Source organism: Coenobita brevimanus, chromosome 60 (assembly GCF_032717465.1).
Source record: "Coenobita brevimanus isolate Jiangsu-jjx chromosome 60, ASM3271746v2, whole genome shotgun sequence".
Taxonomy (NCBI): Eukaryota; Metazoa; Arthropoda; class Malacostraca; order Decapoda; family Coenobitidae; genus Coenobita; species Coenobita brevimanus.
The window spans coordinates 27399047-27424835 of NC_137013.1; the positions used below are offsets into that span (position 1 = coordinate 27399047).

The window sequence follows — 25789 nt, forward strand, 5'->3', positions numbered from 1 at the left end:
TCATTGAGAACTTTTGGAGATATTGTGCGGGACTCTCTGGATCCAGATCCAGATTCGCCCCCAAAGTTTAATCATTGGCCCATGGCCGACCCTTCTACAAAATTTCAGCAAAAATTCGTTTATAACCATTCGAATAATCCCGGATCTAGATCCGTGGATATAGGATCCGGATTCGCCCCCAAATTTAATAAATTCTTTCTTGGTCCATGGCACACTTGTCCACAAACTTCCATCGAAATTCGTTGAGAACTTTTGGAGATATTATGCGGGGTACTCTAGATCCGGCCCAAAATTTAAGCATTCGTTTCTTGGCCCATGGCCCACCCGTTTCACAAAAGTACACCTTGCTGAGTCCGTTCCTAACTTTCTAAGTACATTAATACTGCTAACGGACCCAGGCGACCATCAAACCAACGCCGGGTAAAACATAACCTCCTTAGCGGAGGTAATAAGAATGAAATATGACACTCACTGTACTGAAAGGAGAGAGAGAGAGAGAGAGAGTAGGCACTTTCCCTCTTGTCAGTAATAATTACCTCCGCCAAGGAGGGTGTTTTACCCGGCGTTAGTTTGTTTGTCAGTCTGGCTGTCAATTAACAGTATTACTCAAAAAGTTATGACCGGATTTTGATGACATTTTCCGGAGGGCTGGGCCATGGGCCAAGGAACAAATGATTAAATTTTGGGCCGAATCCGAATCCAGATCCGGAGTATCCGGCACAATATCTCCAAAAGTTCTCAATGAATTTCAATGAAAGCTTTTTGTGGAAAGGTGGGTCATGGGCAAAGAAAGAATTGATTTAATTTGGGGCGGATTCAGAATCCTGATCCTATGTTCCACGGATTCAGATCAACGATTACTCAAAGAGCTATGAAAAGGATTTTGACATGAAATTTTAGAATAGCGTCGGCATGGGCCAAGAATGAAATTATTAAATTTTGAGGCGGATTGGGATCCCGCGGATCCGGAGTATCCCTCACAATATCTTTAAAAGTTCTCCATGAATTTCATTGAAATTTTGTGGAAAGCTGGGCCATGGACCAGGAAAAGAAATGATTAAATTTGGGGGCGAATTCGGATCCTGATCCTTTTTAATGGTAATGGCATTGGCGGAGGTATGCGCTCTGTGAACGCATTCTAGCTAATAATAAAAATGAAATATGGCCACATCGTACTGAAAGGGTCAGTGAAAGTTACTGTATATCACACAAATGAATAAAATCGTCTTGTGGCAGCAAGAATTATAATAAATATGTGAAAGTCGTAATCACAGGTGTGAAGGGGTTAATGAAGGCTATTTCTAACCTTACAACCTGACCTACTGAATTAACCTCTCTCTCTCTCTCTCTCTCTCTCTCTCTCTCTCATTCACAAGCACCGGATACCACTTTCACTTTAGTCACCGGGTATGGATACTATGCACCCCCCCCCTCTCTCTCTCTCTCTCTCTCTCTCTCTCCCCTGCTCCTCCTCCTCCCTCCTCCTGCAAGTAAAAAAAAATGCTTTCTCAGAGCTCCCAGTTGCAGTCCATCATCTTCCTATCTCATTGTTTTCCCTTCTGCCTATACTGGACTACGAGAGAGAGAGAGAGAGAGAGAGAGAGAGAGAGGTTCAGAGTATTTCCTCATTCCTGCCAATTTCCTGATTTCTCTTCCTGGAGTGTGAGGTGGTTGATGATGATGATGATGATGAGGAGGAGGAGGATGGTGATGCTGTTGTTGCTGATGATGATGATTATGGTCCTGATTAGCTTATGATGAGAATGATGCTGGTGTTGATGATGATGATGATTAGCATATGATGGGGATGGGGATGCTGTTGATGATGATGATTACGATGATGGTGGTGGTGGTGGTGGTGATTCTTGTACTAATAATGATGTTGAGGTGATTGGTTTAGTAATGATGATGATGATGATGATAATAATAATAATAATAATAATAATAATAATAATACAATAATAAAAAATAATGATAATAATAATAATAATCGTAATGATGATAATGATGAGTGTTGTCTGTGTTCGTGGAAGTAGAAGTCTTTGGTGTTCATGGTAATGAGGTTGTTAATGATTATGATGATGGTGTGGGCGCTTATGTTGATGGTGATGATTATTTTTTTTATGTAAGAAAGAAGGAATCAAAGGCCAGGAGCCCACAAATTGTTTCCTCCAAGAAAAAACAAAAACAAGACAACAGAGAGCCAAATTTAAATCCGCTCATTTCGAGATGCCTGGACACACTGCGTTTGAGACTGGAGATCATAGGCAGTAGGAAATACAGACAGAGGGAGACAGTTCCAGAGTTTACTTGTTGCATACATGAAGGACTGGGAGTAATGGTTGTAGTTAGACAGAAAAGGGTTGAGAGTTTGTTGCTAGACGGGTGCTACGCGCCCGCTGTAGTGGTGGAGGGATGCAAGCAGACAGTTCAGAGGAACAGTGACCATTGACGTAGCGATGGAAATGAGATAAATATGCAACAGTGCGGCGAAAATATAGAGCTTGAAGGGAGCCAGTATGAGAAGTGTTAATGAGACAAAAAGCCTTTGACTCCATCTTGTTGAGAAGAACTATATGTGGGAAGGCCTCCCCACACATGAGAGTTGTGCTCTACACAGGGGCGAATAAAACCCGTGTATAAAGTCAAAAACTGTGCAGGGGTAGAGAAAGCGCAGAGTCGGCTTTCACACCTAATCTCTTGGAAGCTGATTTTACAAGAGAGGTAGTAAGTTCTATCCAAAATAAATCCAGCGAGAATGAAACCCCAAGTTACTCCTCTAGTTTTTAACAACATCCAGCTGATGGTTATGCTAATAATGATGATGCTAATGACTGCTGATCGTGAAGGCGAGTATGGTGATGATGATGATGATGGTAATTATTTTGTCAGTGATATTGGTACTGATGAGTTATAGTGACGGCAAGCACGCGTTGCTCTCTCTCTCTCTCTCTCTCTCTCTCTCTCTCTCTCTCTCTCACACACACACACACACACACACACACACACACACACTCTCTCTCTCTCTCTCTCTCTCTCGTGCTTTGCGTGGTGGTGCAGGTAACAAAAACAAAAATATTATGGCGTGAAAGGCATGAAATCCGATAACGCCACTCGCCTCAGGTGGTGGTGTTGGGGTAGCGGGGTGGGTGAGTCATGCCCACACCCTCACTCACTGACCCTACCCACCCTCTGCCTTCCTGTATGACCTTCACCCTTACACCATTGTTGTTGTTGTTCTTCTTCTTCTTCTTGTTCTTCCTCCTCCTCCTCCTCCATCCATATTCACATCTTCACTGCCAGATTCCCCGTATCGGACACTGAAGCACAATTTAGTTCCTTCAGCCAGAGTATGACATTCCTCGTGTACCCTAATTACTCCCAGATAATTATATGCGCCAAGATCCAGCCCAGCAAAGCATCCTATAAAGTAATGAAGGGGTTGACAAAGCTCCATATAGCACTTCCACAAGGGGGTACCCAGGATTTTCAATTGGCCTTGCTAGGGTATACGTAAATAACACGGGGAATACATGTAACTTTGGTCTTCCTCTTCTCCGGGCATTTTATCATGTACTGCGTGGCCGATTCATTGTTATTAATATTTACACTGCATCCTTTATTCCTATCCTGCTCCCACTGCCGTACCCGTGTCCACACTAACAGACTAGGTCGCCCGTGCAACATACAGGATACCCTTGTGCGTGAGTTCCTACTAGAGCGCAGGTCACCAGCTACCCTGTACTGTATAATCGGAGTCTAAAATAAAAAAAAGAAATCTACAGTGGGATTTAGGCTGACCGAGATCTACAGTAGGACTTAAGGTGGACCGATATATCATTTCTTTCCTGTGGGGGCAGTTTAGAATCAGAAAATAACCTAAAATACGTTACTTAAAAACATATATTTTACCCTTAATTTTCAGGAAATCCTAGAATGTGTAGGTATGTCCACAAGGGTGATTTTTTGGTGTATACTAGTGTGACGAAAATATTCGTCTGTTTATTGATCACTAAATCATTTCAAGAGGTTCAAAATGGCCGTCTAATACAAAGCGATGAGAGAGAGAGAGAGAGAGAGAGAGAGAGAGAGAGAGAGAGAGAGAGAGAGACTGAATGACTTTTCTTTGTGTACTGAATGATTGAGCGTGAGAGTTGAATGGCGTGTGTGTGTGTGTGTGTGTGTGTGTGTGTGTGTGGTGAGTCAGTGTTGCTGCCTCCACACACAGCCGCGTCCACCTCATCAACAAACACACCACCACCACCACCACGTCTCCACATGCACCACGTCACATCACCATCCGACTTCCACATTCACCACACCAGCTCACCACCCACCTACGCACCCAACTCACCCTTACATCCCTATTCTCCATTATGTGTGAAATGATTATCAGAAAGACACTAATGTAATCCAATATTTTTAGTGTCAGTTATAGTATTCTTTCTCATTTACCACCAGCGATTTATTTCAGCAGATAGAGAGTTATAGAGACTGAGTTACAAGAGCCTACCTGTATCGGAAGAACTTTAACATTACATTCGCACTGAGGCCAGACGATTTTATTCGGCTGTGAGTGAGATAGAGAACTGCAATGGAAAGAAAAATGGTAATTAAATATGAGAGTAGCAAGAACGAACTAGAAAAAGAAAGTTTAGTAAGTTGTACAGGAAAAACCACTTCCGGTGTGATGCGTGGGATGTCCTGGGTGTGTATGGCAATGGCTGTGTGTGGGGGGGGAGGGTGTAAGGGGCCTGATTCAGTGTGTTGTGTTAGTCAGCGTTTAGGTCATATGTGCTGACCTGTCTCTTCCTCTCTGGGGGGGGGGGCTCGGTTTGGTGGACGTGATGTGGGACTGCTGGAAGGATAGAAACACACACACACACACACACACACACACACACACACACACACACACATGATACGCAACCCGGTGTGCCGATATCGTGTTATTATATTCTAGGAGTGAAGGCGGTAACGAAGGCCGCATCTAACCTCGGCAAATGGACGTTTCTCAAGGTGAACAAAGTCGTCTGGAGATATAAAGCCTGAACTGAAGAATAAGAATGGTTTAAGAAAGAGTACGTCCGGCAAAATACATGGAATAGCCTGGGAGTGTCAACAAGTGTGGGAGGAGAAGGGGGAGAGGGGTTGGGCAGCTGATTAGGAGGGGTTTAGGAGCTGATTCAGTGTGGTTAGTCAGCGTGTAGTTCATGTGTACTGAAGGTACTGACTGTCTTCTTACTTTCATGGGGGTAGGGAGGGGGCTGTGACGGAAGGAAGATTGAGGGAAGGGCGGGGGTGGGATGATCAGGGATGCGAGAAGGGTAGAGACGGAAGGTGGATGTGAATGATGATGCCTTGGCTCAGTGGGATTGGAACTGGCTCAGTGTTTGGAGGACGCTGTGTCTTGAGTGTAAATCTCTGCACCAAGGATGAGGCCTCTTATTCTTGGGTGCCAGTCAGTTCGTGGGATGGGTGCTGACGAGGCAGGGGAAGGCCTCCACAAACAGATAACTACACCTTCACCATGGATGTGGATGTGACAGGAAGCGTTAGGAGAAAGACACTGAGGTGGTTTGGGCATGTGGAGAGGATAGAGAGTGAGAGACTGACGAGGAGAGTGTATGTGAGTGAGGTGGAGGGGGGGGTAGAGGGAGGGAGGGAGGGGGAGGCCAAGGATGCGATGAAGGGATGGAGTGAAGAAGTATATGAGAGAGGGGGGTGTGAGCTGGGAGCAGGGTAATGAAATGGCGGGGGACAGGGTGACATAGAGGCGATTTGTTTGTGGCCATCCCTTACCGGATTGAGGCGTCTGGCAATAGATAAACAGATAGACAGACCTTCACCATACCAGTCACTATCATCTGTTTAACTCACTTTCCGACCCTGCCTCTTACCCCGTGTTATATTACAGATTTATGCACAAGAGGCGGTATGTAAGTTTAACCTCTTATATCCGGTGGTATTTTCCTTTAATTATTAGTCAGTTTGTACTGCCTCCATTCGTTTTATTCAGGTCCTAGTATTGAAGGGCTTGATAAAGGCTGTACATAGCCTAAATGGGGAAAATGGAAAGAGGAAGGAAGATGAAGAAGGGGTGGCAGGGAAAGAAAGAAGGGTGAGAGGAGGAACGAGAGGAGAAAAGGAGGGAAGAATAGGGGGAGGAGAAAAGGGTGATAAGAGAGAGAGAGAGAGAGAGAGAGAGAGAGAGAGAGAGAGAGGCTGGAGGACACAACAGTAGGAAATATTTACTAATGAAACGTAGGCTTTACTTGGGTGTTCATGGTCATTCGAGAAACCTGAAAATAAAAATAAATATAAAAAAGAGAAATAGACAGAATAACCCAAATAAACCATACTCACGATCTGATGATAATGATGACGATGATGATGATGACGGTAAAAGCAAGACTCTATATGCACAATCTAAACAGTAAAGAGTAACGATGATAATGATTAAGAAAATAGCGGTAACAGAATCCGTAGTCACCATCAACAGAGCAAAGAAGAAATATTGAAAAGAATAAAAAAAAAAAAGAAAATACCAAAAAAAACTATACATGATCTACCAAGGAAAGCAGAAAACTAAAACATAAAATGCAAATATAAATAGGATCAGAAGGGGATATAAGCCAAGAAGACGAAAAATACACGTCAGTATAAAGATAGTTTTAAATTCCTAACCTAGCAAGGGAAACAAGTACATGGATGACCTAAGAAGCAAGTAGGAAAATAAAAACAGAATATTCATGACGTACCAAGAAAAACGAGAGAAAAATAAAAGTAATATGAAAACAAAAACCACAGTCTTCCGAGAAAAGGTGACAAGAAACACAAGCCAGGTATGTTGTAATTGTACCGGTATTGACACACAGGCTGCCATGACTCACCCTCACGTTAGCTGGAATAAATTACTAGGGTTGTTCAGACCACGATAGGGCTAATAGTGCCATTGTTTACTTTCTCAGGTTGCTATGACTCACCCAGCTAAATAAAATCGTCTGTCGCTAATAAGTAAAAGCATGGCAAAAAGAAGAAGACTGTAGTAGTAGTAGCACGAGTAATAATAATAAAAATAATAGTAGTAATAGTAATAATAAAATTAAATATATTTAACCTCGACTTTCTCCCATCACTGTGTAGGGGTTCGAGGCTAGGCTATGGTTTTACTAGTGCTTTCAGAAGGCCAGTTAACCCACTGATCCCGCTGAACTCTCTTCGTGCTACTGATGTTACTCAGTTTAGGAGAGGCTTTTCTGAAGCTGCATTTTTGTGAAGTTTTTAGACCGGTTTAGACCGTCCCCCTGGCTGTTCTGGCGAGATAAAGTAGACCGGTCTGGACCGATCTAAGGAGGTCCTACCCAGGAAGCTGGATTGCCTTGGACCAGTCATGTGCACTGGCCAACAAGGACAACCAAGGGCATTCTCTGCCCAGGGCTAAACAACTAAACAATATTCAGAAAATTGAATTTCTCACAACTGACAAGCAGGACTGCCAGTGTAAGTGAATATTGGATTAAACCTAAAATGAAAAAGTCAGTCACTTATGGCTGAGCTGGTGAGAAAATAATGCCAGTGGAGAAATACAAAGTTTTTGAAACAATGGATTACGAGTATTAAAAGGTAAAGACGGCACGTTCTATACAGTTACTTTCCAGTAAAAATTGATTAGGACGAGTATTGCGCCCCGTGCCCCCAGCAGTTACAACTGACGCGTTATCACATGTTTTCATTTATGCGACGTAAAAACGGCTACTTTGTACGATGATAACAACGATGTTTATAGGCAAATTAGTTTATTACTATCCCATTCTTCCTGCACACAAAACTCACTTGAATCCTACCCTCCAGCCAATGAAAGTAGTATGAAGGATGGCGCTTTTCGTAAATCATTTCTCGCGAGCATCTGCAAAACTGGGAAAGCTTAGACCGGTGAACACTGATTAAAAAAAAAAAAAAGAAAAGAAAAGCCCAGCCAAAAACGGGGACGATACATTCTGCTGTTTGAGGCGGGTTGCGTGTGTTGAGTAAAACAGTGTGACGTTAGCGAGAGAGAGAAAAAAAACACGTCTTTGGGGTGAAGTATTGTGTAGGTGACTAATATACTCCCTGTGGTGGTACTGCATAGTCGAAAAATCCCTGTCACTTCTGTAGGATGGAATTAACCTACGCACGTCCCTAGGCTGCCTGTGCATATGAAGACCCACACTCCGATATGGGTATTCTGATCACTACACTACACCACCAAATAAAGCAAATTAGTACCATTCATACCCCCCATCTCTCTCTCTCTCTCTCTCTCTCTCTCTCTCTCTCAGTAGTGGAGCAGAGTTAGGTTGTATGACGCTGTAGTTGTTAGAAGGAGAGGTAGACCAAGAACGAAGTGGAGGTTAGGATGTTTGAAATATTAACCGTTGAGAAGTAGGGAGAGTTAGACCAAAGATCGAGACGTAGTAACAGGGTGAAGGAGTATATGAGGGAGGGAGGCAGAAGAGGTGGACCAAGAGCGAGGTGAAGTGATAAGGTAAGGTAGATTGTATGAGTGGCACTTTTGAAGGAGGAGGGGTTGGCTAGGTGAAGGGACAAAGGTAGGGAGTAAATGTGGGAGGTTGTATGAAAGTATAGCTGTTGTTAGAAATATTATATCAAGTCACCCAGTGTAGGTAAAGAAAGTTAGTGCAAGGTGTAGTCTTCCAGGAACCGGCTTTCAAGTGAGTCACTGATACGTCACTCCTTCCCTGGCTTCTCATGGATATCTATTACATTTTATTTTGAGGGAAATATGGTCGAGTTACTTGCCAGTTAACTGTACACACATCAGTATATTATCATCAAGGCAGTGTGTTGTGGGTATAGGTATGATATGATTGATACGCGGTTTATATTCATTTCCTAATTAGTATTCTTGCGAGACATGGAAACTTCGGTGCACATATATATCAACGCGCAGGGTATCTGATGCCGCCAGTGTCGAAGGAGAGACGTTAAGAGGTGTTCAAGATGAAGTGCTGCCTTGGAATATTTCTTCGTAACCGCGGTTTCTGCTGGAACTGGTAAGCCACAGAGATTATTAAGTTACGTCACGAAAGCTGAAGCTAATAACAAAAACCCCTAAACCGAACCCAGTCAACGGATTCTCTTACTACACTAGAGATAAATTTACCTATGGCTTCTCTTCGTCGTGAGCGATACTGATTGTCTACCTGAAGAGTGTGAAGAAGTGTAAAGCTCCGTACTTTTAAAGAGTAGGACTATACATAAATCAGCACGAAATAAGTAGTGTTAGGATGCGTAGCGAGATGTAACGATTGAAACACACACACACACACACACACACACACACACACACACACACGGAATTCAATGTGGACAAGTGTCATGTAATCAAGTTTGGTAAAAGTGGAAAAAGACCTGATTGGGATTATAAGTTAGGAAATAAAACCCTATACACATCAGAAAGAGAGAAAGACCTAGGTGTGATTATCAATAACAGACTATCTCCGGCTGACCACATCAGCGAGAAGGTACGGAACATGTATACACTGCTTGCAAATATGAGAATAGCATTCACATACATAAATGAAGACATGCTAAGAAGGATAATAACATCATTCATTAGACCAACCCTGGAATATGCATCAGTAGTCTGGAGTCCTCATCTCAAAAAGCATATAGACAAGATTGAAAAAGTTCAAAGGGCCGCTACAAGATGGATACCAAGCTTTAGGGACCTAAGCTACGAAGAAAGACTAAATAAACTGAATCTACCAACACTACAGGAGAGAAGGAAAAGAGATGACATGATAATGCTATATAAGTGCATATCAGGAAAGGAGAAAATAGACATAAATGATTACTTAACATATGGAGAAGCATCAGCAAGAGGACACTGCAAAAAACTGCATAAGAAGAGAGGTGATAAAGACGTAAGGAAATTCAGTTTCCCAAACAGAGCAATTGATCAATGGAATGCACTACCGAATGAAATAGTGTGTGCCAAAACAATTCACAAATTTAAGTATATGTACGATAAATATGGTTTAAGACACGGGACAGTACGAGCTTGACTCATTCCTGTAAAGATACAATTAGGTAAGGTAAGAACGCACAGGTAAATCCAAGGTGCGATTACTGCCATTTGAAAACACAGGACTGTTACAGTGCCTAAAAATATCACATAGATCATCTTCCCGCACATTTACCAGTTTATTATTATTATTATTATTATTATTATTATTATCTTAAGTGAAGTTGTTTAGTAATTACGTCGAAGTATGTTTTCGGAAATTGGTTTGATAAGTTTGGCTTAATTCAGTTTGTGTGTGTGTGTGTGTGTGTGTGTGTGTGTGTGTGTGTGTGTGTGTGTGTGTGTGTGATAAAAACACTTTTCAGATATAATCACAACAATCCTGAACAAGAGTAATATGCTTTCAGTATGAACGGATGATATTAACACCCAAGCGAAGACATGCGAAGGTGTATGGCACGTATAGGAGTGGTAGGTTAAGGGAACGGACTCTCAAAATGATGAGAGAGAGAGTGAGAGAGAGAGCGAGAGAGTGTTCCAGGATGCATGTCGGTGTGTTAGGTTGCATTTGAAGTGTTTGATGTCACATTCTTTTTAGTTAGTGCAAAGGTATCTCAGTGTCAGGTGCTAACGTTTTTATTAATGGTGATTTTGTGCATGTATTAAGTTGGTTATTATTATTAGTATTATTATTATTATCATCATTATTATTATTATTACTATTATTATTGCTTGGCCTCCTCCTCCTCCTGCTGCGACTACTACTACTACTAATGCTAGACTGTTAATAGTCATGTTAAAGGCAATGAAACTGTTAAGCCTACAAGAGATGTTGCCACTGTCATGATATTCCTTATTACAGTTACCGTCATTATTTATATTGTTTTCTTTTTTCACGTCCAGTATTGTACACTAGCCCTATTATTCTTGATGTTAATTCGCGTATCCAAGATTGCGCAAGCTTTTGATAGGGACGCCGAGACTCACCTATTATGATGGATTCTATTTCTTTGTATGTATGTAAAGAAATATTTCATGAAAGTCTGGTCTGATTTGGATTGGAAGCGGCACATAGGTTTTTCAAAGTTACGGATCACGGTCAGAGTTAGGGTGCGGCGTTGCATTGCTGTGCTAAAACTTTACAGCTAGTTATTATTGCTGTTATTGGGTATTTAAATGCTCGGCTTGACCTGTGCAGTTCTTCCGGCTAGTGTTAATCGTTCGTGTTGGAAATGCCGTTAGCTACTTCGGTAAAAATGTTAATTGTTGCACACTTGGCAGTACTGTATATGATAGAGAGGTTGCATCTTTCTATCTATTGCCAGACGCCTCAATCCCGTTTGGGGTGGCCACAAACAAATCGCCTCCAAGTCGCCCTGTCCCCCGCCATTTCACTCCCCTGCTCCGAGCTCACCCCCCCCTCTCTCATATACCTCTCCACCCCATCCCTCCATCTCATCCTCGGCCTCCGAATGAAATCTTCACTCAAACTCTTATGATTCTGTTAACTGGAAAGAATAATTTGACGTTAATTGGAATAGAATACCCGAATTGCCTGAATCAAGGTTAAGCGTTGTTTGAAAAGAAATGATAAAGTTGTTCCTATGCTGAGAGTGCTGTTGGTTATTATTTGAACCAGAGCTGTGCCGACCGTGAGGGTGCTGTCGGTACCGGTATTGTTTATTCGCATGTGTCTAAAATTGGTTGAGGTTGAGAAGTGTGTGTGTAAACAAGAGGAGAGCGACTTGCGCAAGGCAGGTGGGACGAGTGTTGGTGTTTATACTGATGGGATTACTCTCTCTCTCTCTCTCTCTCTCTCAAGATTGTATAGTGAGGGTAGATAATAAATGTATGAATGACAAGTGAGAAAAAGCTGGGATATTTAGTAAGATAACAGAAATAAGGTATAGTTAGGGGAGATGCTAGATAAAATATAGTAGAGGCAGCAGTAGAAGCACACATACCCTATACATAGCGGCCTTCAGTGAAAAACGTACACACACACACACACACACACACACACACACACACACCTGCATGCGTACAATACAATGACATATCCATTAACACACTTGGCACGAGCACATCCCAATCCTACCGCTTGGCTTACGGATGGAACACACTGAAAATAGTCATACATCTAATACAAAGCAAAACAAACGCAGAACATAAACTCGATAACAACGGTAAAAAAAAAAAAAACCTGTTGCACTAAATTTGTAGTTAGAAAGTGAAATAAACAAAATAAGAAAGTCAAGGCGCTGGTCAGGAGCACTTGTTGAGACGAACTTCCACGGGCGAGGACAATATGGCTTCCCTTCCACAACCGGAATATCACCACTCTTACTTAATGATAAAGATTATACGTAAAGCATATTAAGTACTTGACTCAGCGGTATTCCTAAATCATCTCCATTTTTAAAAACGAGAGAGAGAGAGAGAGAGAGAGAGAGAGAGAGAGAGAGAGAGAGACAGAGAGACAGACAGACAGACAGACAGACAGACAGATTATTAAAATGCAGAGTGCGTGTATGTCTCCTTAGTGACAGGTGAACTCATTATATGTAGGTCGCGAGGCAAAACACCTAATTATCCCGTAACCACCCCTCATTAACCAGGCAATTATCACACGCCAGTAATTAGCTTCACCAAATACCACACACCACCGCAAAACCTGTACTTAGTTGTGTGGCGTGGACTCTGGCTGTACTTTAGTGATTGTTACAGGTGACTTGTGTGTGTGTGTGTGTGTGTGTGTGTGTGTGTGTGTGTGGAGAGAGAGAGAGAGTCAAGGAGGAGGTTTGAGATATCCCTCGATGGTCTCTCTCTCTCTCTCTCTCTCTCTCTCTCTCTCATCAACAAGACAATCACCTCGGCCAGTCAATTATTCACCACAAGAGTTGTAATAACAGGTGGGTTGACCTCTTCAGCGCGAGGACGTCTTATATGGTGGAGCCGGTAGTGCATTGGTTAGTACATCCAGATCGCAACTCGAAGAACCCGGAGTCGAATCCACGGCCATTCATAGTCTTGGGTAAGGAGGTGAGAAGGAAGGTGAAACGTGGAGAGGAGGACGGTAGAGGGTAGGAGGAGGAGGAGAATGTGCAGGAGGAAGGAATATAAGTGGGAACCATTCTTGTCAGACTGCTGAGAGAGAGAGAGAGAGAGAGAGAATTTAGATCATTAGCTTGAATTTGAGTTAGGAGAAGTTTTCGTAAAGCTGGTTATTTCTGTTACTTTTGTTATTGATTTACCGGTTTTGCCCGCATGACGCAGGTAGCCTAGGCGGCCGATGAAGGCGACTGTTAAGTTTTGTATCATGTTTTGCAGCGGAATATGTGGCAGCTGGCCAGATTCCCAGCACCATAGTGAAAGTATACTATTGTGTGGCACACTGCTGATGTTAAGCCTTGACTGTTATGACGCCTTCTAAGTAATAGCCTTGCTGTCTCCATATCGTTTCGTGGGAACAAGAATAACTTACATAAACGATGTCACTTGATAGAATTTGTTGATGATGATACCGTAGAATATATATATATATATATATATATATATATATATATATATATATATATATATATATATATATATATATATATAATCATCAGCAGTTTTAGTGTCCGCTGCAGGACCGGCCTATCCCGACCGAAGTGGGGACGATCAGCCAATGTATCTCTACCAAGTGGCTCAGGCTGTCTGGTAGAGATTGTAGGCTATGTAGGGTGAGAAGTGCTTGTAAGTGTAACTGTAATGTTGGAGTGGCTTTGGATGTGTTTGTAGTCTGTGAACCAAGTGTAATCGGCCCACGCAAGCCGACTGGGTGCAAGCATACTTTATACTCGTAGTAAGCGACATTGGTTGAACCACAGCACCCCTTGTGTCCTCCAATGCTGTACGTGGCCAGAAGAACGCTTCCAAAGTTTATTACCCTGGCGGGGCGCGAACCCTCGTTCTTCAGTGTACGAAAATGCACACGTTACCACAGGCTCATATATATATATATATATATATATATATATATATATATATATAGTATATATATATATATATATATATATATATATATATATATATATATATATAAATTTTCGTATAACTTCGCCAGCAGTTATCGAAGCCCGGCATGATTGGGCATAGCTGTGATGATGATGATGATAGTTATCTCGGCCAACAAAGTTGGAGAAGGTTATGTATTCACTTGTTTTTGTTGCTTGCCGGAATCGAAAGATTCGCCGAGCAAGTTGGTCAGTTCCCTATGTTTGTCTGCTCTACAGGTTACAATTTTGCGCCAGTCGTTCTGAAAAAGAGATTCAGAAGGTAGATATCCATAACCCTGGAAGTCTATAGGTTTTCATCAAAATCGGTCAAAGGTGCTGTGATGGGTGGAGGGTTGAAACCCCTCAAAGGCCGTGGCTCCGGAATCGTCGGGACCCAGTGGCCGGCCCAGGCATCATTTTTTCATATTTCGAAAATCGATTATTTTGTTAATCAGATTGAAGAGAAATGTCTGGCGCAACTGGCAATGCAATTTTTACCTTCCTAAACTCATCCTGTGCTTCGCAATGCAGCGCGAAAAATTTCGCCAAATGACTACACGCCGGTGAAAACAAACAATCGGATTCATCCGGCAAACACTTAGCCAATGGCAGTTTCATATGTTTGTTTGTCCACACGATTTCTCTAAAAGTTCTCAATGAATTTCAGTGAAATTTGTGGAAGGGTTGGCCATGACCAAGAAACAATTGATTAAATTTGGGGGCGGATCCGGATCTGAATTCTGCAGTGGCATTGACGGAGGTATGCGTTCTTTGAGTTCTTTCTGGTTTGTAACAGTGCATTTTTTTTTTTTTTTCACATTGAGGATAATGATGAGATATTTAAAGGTTTATATTTCTGTCTTGTAGGTTGGCCAGCAGTGTTCGAAGCCCGTGATGATGACTATGAGGAGGATCCGTCCGTATACAGCCCCTCCAGGTCACTGAGCCAGCAGGAAGCAGACACACTCGATTCAGCCACTGCACAGGAGGCGAGACCATGGCAGGAGGATGGAGACAGGTGGGGAGAGAGAGAGAGAGAGATGCATGTAAACAGGGTAGTGACGTATAGGTAAGTAGATCTAGACATCCTACGTGTAGAGTGTCTGGATGTTTTGGTCATGTAAAGGAAATGGATATCAATATTAGATCTGCAGGTGGGAGAATGTGCTAAATGGTGTGGCCGTGTAGAGAGAATAAATGAAAACAGAGTGGTGGAAATGGTTGGTGTACGAGAGTGAGTTTGAAGGTTGCAGGAGGCATGGCTGGCCGAAAAGAAGATGGATAGACGTGGGAAAAGTGAGAATACTGGGTGTGGAAGGTGGTGAAGCAGAGGAACTGGCGAAGGATGGAGTGGATGGATGAATTATGTAAGCAAGAGTATATCACAAGGAACTCACTTTTTATTTTTTATTATTAACATGGTGGTGGACGATATTGCAAAGAAAAGTGAGTAATATGTGCTTTTGGTTTTGCTGCGTAGTTGGAGGTAGGATTTTGAAGTTATTGAATGATGTTTGAATGACTATCGGGTACGCGGGTTGAGTGGTCTGGCTTGTACTTTCTTATTTTCTGAACCTTGCCTCACCTCATCGTTTAGGTGGGCGATGGGGTTAGGATGATAGTAACAACGTGTCATAATTACGCCAGTCCTGGATGAGAGTCCAAGCATGGTATAACTGGTATTATAATTATGAGGTTTTTATTTTCATGCTTATAACTGTATTTTTTACGCTATATTCGTATGATATTTATTATTTATTGTTTTGTCCTCAGTGACCTTGATGACCCTCGTCCAACAGTCGTCATCCGTGGCATCCAGGAGCAGTTGATGGGTGAGTACGGGACGTTGGCTAAGAATGTACTCAATTCACTGTGACTGGGCGTAAAGTTGCCATGTCTCCTCCAATGCTGGGCTGTAAAAAAAGATTAGCACTAGAGAGTGATTGGATAAAGGAAAAAATACCTGATACCGTACTGATATTCGTGAAAAATGTGCATTAGGGACGTGAGATACAGTATTCAGAGGTTCGGCCGTAGAGAAAGTGTGTGTGCGACTTATTTACTTCGGCTGCTGTAAAATTGCTGTCACTCCATCTTGAGCGCTGACTGTAATAGTGAATTAATGCTAGAATATAGCGCTGGTCACTAAGAAGTGCTATGGAAGGGATGTACAGTTCTTTGCCATCGAGCTGTGGGAAATGAGCTGCAACAGAACGAAAATCTTCTAGTAGACAGGAATGATCTATAGATTGGTGCAAAGGATACGTGTGAATTTGGTGGAAGATGTGGAGGATGAGGAAGATGGCTTGAGTTTGGTGGAAGATATGGAAGGTGAGGAAGATGTGGAAGGTGAGGAAGATGGCTGGATATGGTAAGTGCTTGTGTGAGAAAGCAGGTAGTTGGGGAAAGTGATACAAAAAAACAAAGGCTAGGAATGGATAGCTGGATATCGACTTATATGGATATGTGCCGATGACAAGGTTAAACACCCTTCCCCACTCTCTCTCTCTCTCTCTCTCTCTCTGCAGCAAATGTCCTGTCTCCCGTAAGTGGCGCGAAAATGCTTTAATCATGACGTGCATTGTGTAGGAAAGACGTACACCCAGAGACGAGAATTTCATATGAAACACCTCAACACAGTGACCTGCTTTTCTAGTTTATTCCTGCTATCGCCAAACGTTTGTATTCGCCTAATAACCTTTCAGGAAAAATCACAGAGCCCACACGTCACCGCATCCGTACGAGAGGGCTTTCATAACTTCATTAAATAGCGTCTGGTACCTAGAATGTGACCGGATTTAACGGGTTAAGTAAGGAGAGCTGAGTAAGACCGAGTTGTTGGGATGACGAATAGGGTGAGTGGTTGGCAGGAGGTGACGCAGCGGGCGGTGGTTCCAGGTGGGATGAGGTCATAGGGTGATGTCAGCTGATTATGATATGTGTTTTGTGACCTGACGCATATCGGGTGCGGGAAATGGGAGGGAGGGGGTCGGAGGAAAAAGAAAGGGTGGGAATGGAGGGAAAAGATGAGACCAGATTAGGAGAGAGAGAGAGAGAAGGGTGGGGAAAAGAACAATGTGTTTTAGACAGGAAATATGAGTAAGGAATGGGAGTGGGCAAAAGGGGAAAGTGTGTGTGTGTGTGTGTCGTAATATTGGCAGGAAGTCTGAGATAAATAAATGTGTGTATATGGAAGTGAGAGACAAAAATGCATTTAATACGATTAGAGGGAGTACGTGTGAGAAGAAAACAGTGTTAGTGAGATTGTGTAAAAGACTGCGTAGATATAAACGGTATGAGAAAGGAAGTGTGTATGGGAGAGGAAGGGGAGGGAGAGAGTTTGAAAAAACAATCGTAGTAGAGATCGTGTAAAGACTGCCAAGATGTATATGAGAAAGGAAGTGCGTGAGAAAGTTGGGCGAGAGTTTGCTTGTGTGTGTGTGTGTGTGTGTGTGTGTGTGTGTGTTTACATAATCCCTGTGTACGTGCATGTGTGTGAGAATAACATGTCAACCCATAACATCATTGTTGTGAATATGGTGTTTCCGGAGTCTTGTTGCATAGTGATCATTGTTTAATGACTCTCTCTCTCTCTCTCTCTCTCTCTCTCTCTCTCTCTCTCTCTCTCTCTCTCTCATTTATATATATATCTAACAAATCTGTCATCGCCAGAAGACCTCCTGCGCATGGAACAGGACCTGCTGCTCATCCGTCGTCTGCTTGGTCAAGAACCCTCCATCTCCGGCCCCTACCGTCCCTCCGTCGTGCTGTCCCCCTTCCCCTGGCGGCCCCCCATGCTGCCCCCAGGCCGCCGCGACCCCTGGACCAACAACGGGGAGGAGACCGATCAGCCTGGTGACTCCCCATGGTTCAACTTCCCCGGCCTGGGTTTTGACCGACCTGTCTTCCCCGACTTCCCCCAGATCCCGGTGAGTTAAGACTGGATTGGTTGGTGTTGGTTATAGTTTGGCGCAACAAGTGAAGTTTAGCAAGTACGGTACTGGAATGTGACACCAGATTTGTGACAGATTTCCTCACATAGATGTTCTGAAGTAAATTGATGCAGGTGTTTGATATACATGATACATTTGAATGCATCTGCTTGACGAAATTTTGTAATCCAACAAACGTTACCTGTTCTGTACATGGCAAACCTAACAATTATGCCCATACGTAACAGATTAACTATATAGAGGAAGGACGCAGTACTCTTGTGAAAATCTGGTCCAGTAAGCTGTCCAGTACTCTAGTGAAAATCTGGTCCAGTAAGCTGTCCAGTACTCTAGTGAAAATCTGGTCCAGTAAGCTGTCCAGTACTCTAGTGAAAATCTGGTCCAGTAAGCTGTCCAGTTCATCATTTGATACACCACGTAGATGAGATTACCATATATAATTTAATCTGACCCATCTTACTTAACCACCATTGAGAAGGGTTAGTTTTGTCTGTCACCCTTCAAGACTGGTTGGGTTCTGCAGTAGACTTCATTAGAAAAAAAAACTAGCTGTCAACAAACCAAACCTACCCAGCCATGCTCCGCCTTAATCCAACCCAGCCTGTCCTACCCAACCATCCTCCGCCTCACCTTAAACCAACCCAACCATGCCCCTCCTAAACCTGACAACCCAACCTAGCCTAACCTAACCAACCAAGCCCAACCTCAGCCCAACTTAACCTAAACCAACCTAACCTAACTTAACCAATCATGCCTCAAACCTGACAACAGCCTAACCAGTCGTGCTCCACCTTCCCCTCACCTGACCAGCCACGCCCCACCTCAGCCTAATTTACCTGGACCTCCCCCAGTCTGTGCCCCGGGTGGACGAGCTGCCAGACAACTATGACAACTCTACCTACGAAGTGCATGAGGTGAACGGCAGTAGGGTGGAGGTGAACACGACTACCAACAAGCAGAGTGGAGATGGGTTCAACACTTTCTTCCACGAGCAGGTTAGTTCTCTCTCTCTCTCTCTCTCTTTCTCTCTCTCTCTAATCTTCTACTTTCTTTTTCTTTCGTTGCTTCCGTATCTATCTTCATTTTTCCCTCCACCTCTGTTCTCTGCGGCATATCAGCCGTACAGTCAGTAGTGAAACTTACACAGACAGTTTTTATGTAATTTACGGTCAGTCGATATTAAAAAGATCATAAAAGGCGTCTTAATGAGGGTATTGTTAGTTAAGTAATATGTGAGAAGTCTGCACTTTGTTATGTATATGGTTCAGTGGCTGTGGGTGTGTGCTACATTCTGGCTAAGATCCACTGTAAACAGAAAATTAATGATTATGACTTCTATCTATCTATCTATATACCTAGGCTGCTTCCCCCAAGGAAAGGGAGGTAAGAATTAGGTTTGGAGTAATGACGACCTTTGTTTAATTAGTGGGAGGTGGAATGATGATGATGGTGATGGTGATGATGACTAAATAGGGTACGGATGATGCTGGGGACTAAGTTGCATCCTCATTTTCAGGTGATCCACATCAGCCCTGAGCAGGGCACTGACGGACAGGAGCCAGGCAGCGAATCTTCCTCCTCCACCACCACGACCACCACCACCACCACCACTCCACAGGTTAGTACACACTCCACAATCCACACTACTCGTTACACATCACAGTCTATGTCCCACACTCTCACCATATTTCATACTACACCCAGCATACTTTATACATCACAGTCTGTACTCCACACATTGACCATGTTTCATAATACACCCAGCATACTCCACCTCATTCCACCCAGCATACCACACTCCATATCACTCCACACTAAACTCTAGACAATACACTCCACGTATCATATTCCACATTCCACTTTACACTTTACCACACTTCACCACATTGCACACTGCACCACACTTCAAATTCCACACTTCGCTCTACTTCTCTCTCTCTCTCTCTCTCTCTCTCCATACTTGATTTCCAATACTGCAATGGTAAGCAAGGAGGTGCAGAACACTAAATACGCACTTAATAAAGGAGAAAGCATTGCAAATAAAGGAAATTATTAACATATCATTGTGCAACAGAGAAGAATATTGAAACGTTGCAAAAGCGTAACAAAACACTGATATGATTTATTTTATTGGTTTCAACGGATATAGGAGGAGGAGAAGGATAGTGGAGAAGAAGAGGTAGAGAAGGAAGAGGAAATATAACTGATTTGGTGTATTTTTTTCGTGGGAGGAGGAGGAGAAGGGTAGAGAAGGAAAAGGAAATACAACTGATTTATTTGATCGCTTCCAACAGGTCGAGGAGGAAGGGCAGGGTGGAGAAGAAGAGCCTGTAGAAGAGTGGGAGGTGCGACCAGTGCCACATCTGCCAGAGGTGGATAATGAAGTGGATACCAGTGCACTGACCGAAACCCCTACCATAGAGGAGGTGCCCGCTGAGGTGAGGCTCTAGGATGGTAGGATGTAGGGGGGTATCCTGGCTGGTGTCGGAGGAATCGAAGCACTTTTTCCTTGGTGATGTATTTTTGCATATCACACCTCAACGTTTTCTTGTAGGTCATATATACTTTGATGTGGACAGAGTTTGAGCAGTTAACATGCAGGAGAATATTAAGGTGTGATGTGCAAATTAATCACTAAGGAAAAAGTGTTACGAAATTTTCACAACTGCTGGGAATACGACCCATAAGACACCTCATCTCACCTCACCTCCCTCCTTCACACACACACACACACACACACACACACACACACACACACACACACACACACACACACACACACACACACACACACACACACACACACACACACACACACACACACACACACACACACACACACACACACACACACACACACACACAAATGTACTAAACAAGGTTCTGTACACAGACCTTCAAAACATGCTTACACACTGGTTATGTTTGTAAATATTTGTGCATGCAAAACTGATGACATGCAAGCTGTAAAACACACACACACACACACACACACACACACACACACACACACACACGAATCTCAACCAAGAGCCAAGATCAAAGCTAATCAAACTTTGCCAATAAATTCACCCAGTCACAACTATCTTGGCTTTGAGGGGGCATTTTCTTCCGTTCACCCCTTACTTGCTGGGGTACAGAAAGATACAGAATTAAAGGAGGTACACATTAAGAGTTACTGAATACTTGTTACAAAATTGTGCCTTGTGATGGGCTGTGAGAGTGTTGTGCAATAAACGTAATTTGTACAGTGTTAGTGTTATTTTCCTTATGGTAGTGGATTGGATGGTGTTAAGTTTTGGAGCTTGTGTGTTTGATCTGCGTTCTGGTACCTAACACAGACATGGTTGAAAGTTACATTTACAACAGATTCTATCCCTTCCTCTCTCTCTCTCTCTCTCTCTCTGCTTGATGATGCTAGTGATTTAGTAAGCAAAACATTCACCATAACTCTCTCTCTCTCTCTCTCTCTCTCTCTCTCTCATGCAATTACTAGCGATATAGTCTTCCCTCACACACACGCACACATACTGGGAGCTGAGGTGCGGGGGTGAGGTGTATATTCTTCAGTGCGAGAGGTTTGCTAAATAATGCAGTGTATACCTGAATACCATTGATATTGTTGGTAACTGCTCGTTTGAGTATAAAGGTTATAGAATTTCAGTGACCTTGACCTTTGACCCAGTGCATCCATATTTGAGGTGCCATACATGCATCACCCAAACTTTATATTCTCATCAGCAGCAGAAGGGCCTGGGGCTAGGCTACTCAGCCCATACATTTAAAGCTACTGAACTTGGAAAAAAAAAGAAAAAAAAGAGGACCAACCAGCCAGCCAGACACGACAAAAAAACATTACCCAGCTATTTCACAGGTAGTAAAATGATGTACTGATGTGGATGGTTTAAATGGAGACTATTAGACTTTCAAGAAGAACAATTTATCCCTTAGGCGAACATGAACGTCAGGTGATAGTATATATAGATAGATAGATATAGATAGATAGATAGCCGTGTTTTTTGTCGTCCAAGTTGGATCTTGGGATTCGAAGCGTGTCTTGGGGCGCTTGGCTTCTATCCACAAAAACAGTCGTAGAACCGAAAAATTACGTGTCAGTCGCAAAGTAAACAAGGGTTCGCCGAAGACGATCTGACGAATATGCAACTTATATGTAGCCGTTTCTTGTGCTGAACTGTCTCTATATGCCGTTAATATTAGCCACTGCACCTCAGTTTTATGTACATAGTGCTAATTTCATGATATTTATCATGACAAACAGCTTGGGCCGGCTTCGTATCACTTTGGCCGACAAAAAAGGGGCAGCTTGGTTTCACCGAAGATGGCGTCGAATCCAATCCGTCAGCTTGGACGACAAAAACGCGACTTACATATATATATATATATATATATATATATATATATATATATATATATATATATTATAATGTTTGAGGGCGAGGTAATTATCAAATTGGAGGATGAATGTGAATCTGCCTCAGGATAATACTGGAGAAACAGCTGAATTTGGACTACGCTACTGTTGGGGAAGAGAGAGAGAGAGAAATTAAGCAGGAGATACACACTGAAAGTACATCTGCCCAGAAAATTTAAGGGAGGGGGTGGGGGATTAAAAATTAAACTGGCTAACACCTACGATGACTCTGCTCTAGGGTACTGTTTGGGTGTCGCGTGGAGCTGCCGCAGGACGCTCGCTTTCGGCACCCAGCCCCAGCAGCGCCTCCTACGTCGTGAACCGCCTGTACAACGATGACGATGACGACGACAAGGTGATTGGTGACGATGAGGACGTGCCGAAACCAGACCTGCGCGGCGATACCCGAGTGAATCACGTGAACGCCGACGAGCAGCAGGGCATCACTATGGTGCATCCCGAGGCAGAAGTGTTCGATCTTGAACTTGTTAACAAAGAAGCCAGACGCAACGGGGAGCGGGATTAGACCGATTTTTAGGTGTGGGAGCGGCACTGTCCGTCTGTCCCTCACTAATGATTGTTGGACGCGAGGTGCTTCGTTCCCCTAGACATTAGTGACTTTAAATAGCCACACCACACCACACATCATACACTTAATCACACGACTCCAGAGAATATTCCTCCGCACCACACCACACCATGGGCATTAACCGAACTACTTTGTAGCTCCCACACCAGTTACTTTTGCACTTCTTTAACAGAGTAACTGGAGAAAATATAGAAAAAAGATTTAGAGGGTCCATGACAAACACTGGACGAATCTATATTCATACTGGACTTTGTTTACTGCAAGGCTATTACAGTTCCAGTATGTAGTCATAAAATCCATATGAACAGCGGTTAACGGCTCGGAAATAACCCATGACAAATATTACAAACCCTGACCCATTACATAAGCTACCAACTGACGGGATGGGTTTGCCTTTGAAGTACCGTTAGTGCATACTCAGTCTTTACGCAATGATACTCTTTCTAATGCTAACTTACGGCAACAAATCATCTCTGGCAGCAGTTAATTGTTCTTAGCGAGTTGCCCACACCTTGAAGCAACACTATTTTTGTTGACAACCTCATTTTCAAGCATCATACTCATATTAAATTTCAAGCAACAGAATTTTTCCTGTGTTAACACTATCTCATTTTCATGCAACGTACTTGGGCTATATCATTGCAGTAACGCATTTTCAAAACTGAAAAATAATGGACTCTATGTTAACTCAAACACATGCTGTATTGCTAAGCTTTAATTCTTCCGCTGCCATAATCAGACTTACAGTAGGTATCTTGTTATCAGTATCTGCAGACAAACTTTATTCAGCAGAGAAGTGCTATATAATCCAAGGGCAGTAAATGGATAAATAATTACAACGGATATAGACGGGAGTAAAATAATTCGTTTGGAGTTAGCCATAATGTACCGTAATAGTTAAAATTACTCTCGTCGTCAGAAATTTAAAACTCAGTCTTTTGTGGCTTACTCAGCTGAATAAAACCGTTTGATGTAAAGTATACTACAAAACCAGAATTGCCCCGACCATGACAGGGTTAGCGGAAGATGATTAATGTTCCTGTAACCAGTCCATGACAAAGCCTACGTGTTTACCAAATACTCACTGCAACCATAGTGAAGTGTAACACCGGCATTAGGCCTGTTAAAGTATTATTATGGCCGAATATGTAGCTTCCAGCCAAAGTGTATACCACTTCAGTACGAGGACGTTTTGACTCGTTTATTCTGCCCTCCCTCATGGAATTTGATCTGAGGGAGGATGTACAGTGAAAAGCTTAAATGGAGGCTATATCTAAATCCTCCATCTTGAAATGTTTATTCTGGCTATATCTCAACCCTCCATCCCGAAAAATCTCTCCTAAGCTGAATAAAATCACTGGTGGCAGTAAGGCTGATGTAGAGACGTCATCGTAGTGAAGGTTATTATTAAGCCAACACACACACACACACACACACACACACACACACACACTATATATATATATATATATATATATATATATATATATATATATATATATATATATATATATAAAATGATTTAAACTGCAGTTGGTGTGTTGAATAAAACCACCAATTCTTGTTCACATGTGTGCCTTATGTCCATTTTTTATCAGGGGCGTATCCAGTTAATTATTATTATTATTATTATTATTATTATTATGAAGGGTTGCCTGAAAATCCATCCTCCACGCCTCGTCAGTGGACATAATGACATTCTACGTAGTTATTGACATCGTTCCGTATGTTACCAGATTTTTTAGTGTTCCTCCTGAATCATACAATGCTTTTTCTTTTCTTCTTTTTCACCCCTCGCCCCTCCACTCGCTCTCGGCACCCTGGAGGGATGTTTACTCATTAGAATGCCCTCGCCTCCCCTCAGCACTCTGGATACGCCCTTGTGTGCCCCGCCATGTTTACTTGTGCATCTGTAATTTACCGTGGGCTTAGAAGGCTTTCTGGCACATCTTCCACAGCGATGTTTTATGTTGTACCTCTATGTTCACTCTAATTACATATAAATTTTTATATCGGTAAAGAGTGTATTAGTAACGTAAAGAATATTAACGTGCATATCCAAAAATTGGTCGGTAAGAGATGCTAAGGGAGCCTGCCAGTCTACGAGAGCTATAATAAAACTCTCTACTATAACCAAGTACAAAATAATGTGACTTATTCAGGAACTGAAAAAAATATGCTACTATATAGATATACGTGACTGTTATGTAATAATAAAATATAACATTTCATAAATCGTGTTGCGTTATTTACGTACGAATATACAAATTTATATTAGGCCAAGATCAAGAGAATTACTTGATCTTAACCTACCCACGACCGGCAGAGGGGGAACGAAGGCTTACGATGTAAACCTATCGACTGCATGAAGGTTATTAAGGCAGATATTCATTCTTGTAAAGCCAGTATAGTCCCTGCTAGAGTGGAGAAGGCAGGCGACTGCAGTGCCTGCTTTGCCTCCAGCCGCTTTGGAGGAACCCCGTCAAATCATTCGATTAAGAATTTTCTCCACAATCTACTGAATTCAAGGATGTTATTTTGACGTTTTTGTTTTCAGTGTTTATGCGTTTAAATGGCTATATAATAAAAAATTAATGAAACGAATTATAAAATAATCATCTGTTTATACTCGAACGGAAGTGGGTAAAGGACGCTGTCACTTGTTGGGTGATGTGTTGACATTTTCCTGAATACCATGACTGTCCCTTCTTGCCTCTATTTCCTGTTAAGTAAGTGCAGTTATGC

General features: G+C 42.5%; 2 protein-coding genes across 2 annotated transcripts in view; one reads left to right on the forward strand and one right to left on the reverse strand.

The window, feature by feature from the left end:
- LOC145403069 (uncharacterized) overlaps positions 1-22987 on the forward strand; it is a 34932-nt gene extending 11945 nt beyond the window's left edge. The window contains exons 2-9 of the mRNA XM_080274906.1: positions 9010-9056; positions 14938-15088; positions 15844-15902; positions 17746-17999; positions 18875-19018; positions 19540-19641; positions 20318-20461; positions 22694-22987. Coding sequence (XP_080131032.1) covers positions 9010-9056; positions 14938-15088; positions 15844-15902; positions 17746-17999; positions 18875-19018; positions 19540-19641; positions 20318-20461; positions 22694-22981 — 1189 coding nt within the window. The 3' untranslated portion in view covers positions 22982-22987. The remainder of the gene's footprint in view (positions 1-9009; positions 9057-14937; positions 15089-15843; positions 15903-17745; positions 18000-18874; positions 19019-19539; positions 19642-20317; positions 20462-22693) is intronic.
- LOC145403335 (beta-galactosidase-like) overlaps positions 1-25789 on the reverse strand; it is a 415229-nt gene that overhangs the window by 225594 nt on the left and 163846 nt on the right. The window lies entirely within an intron of this gene.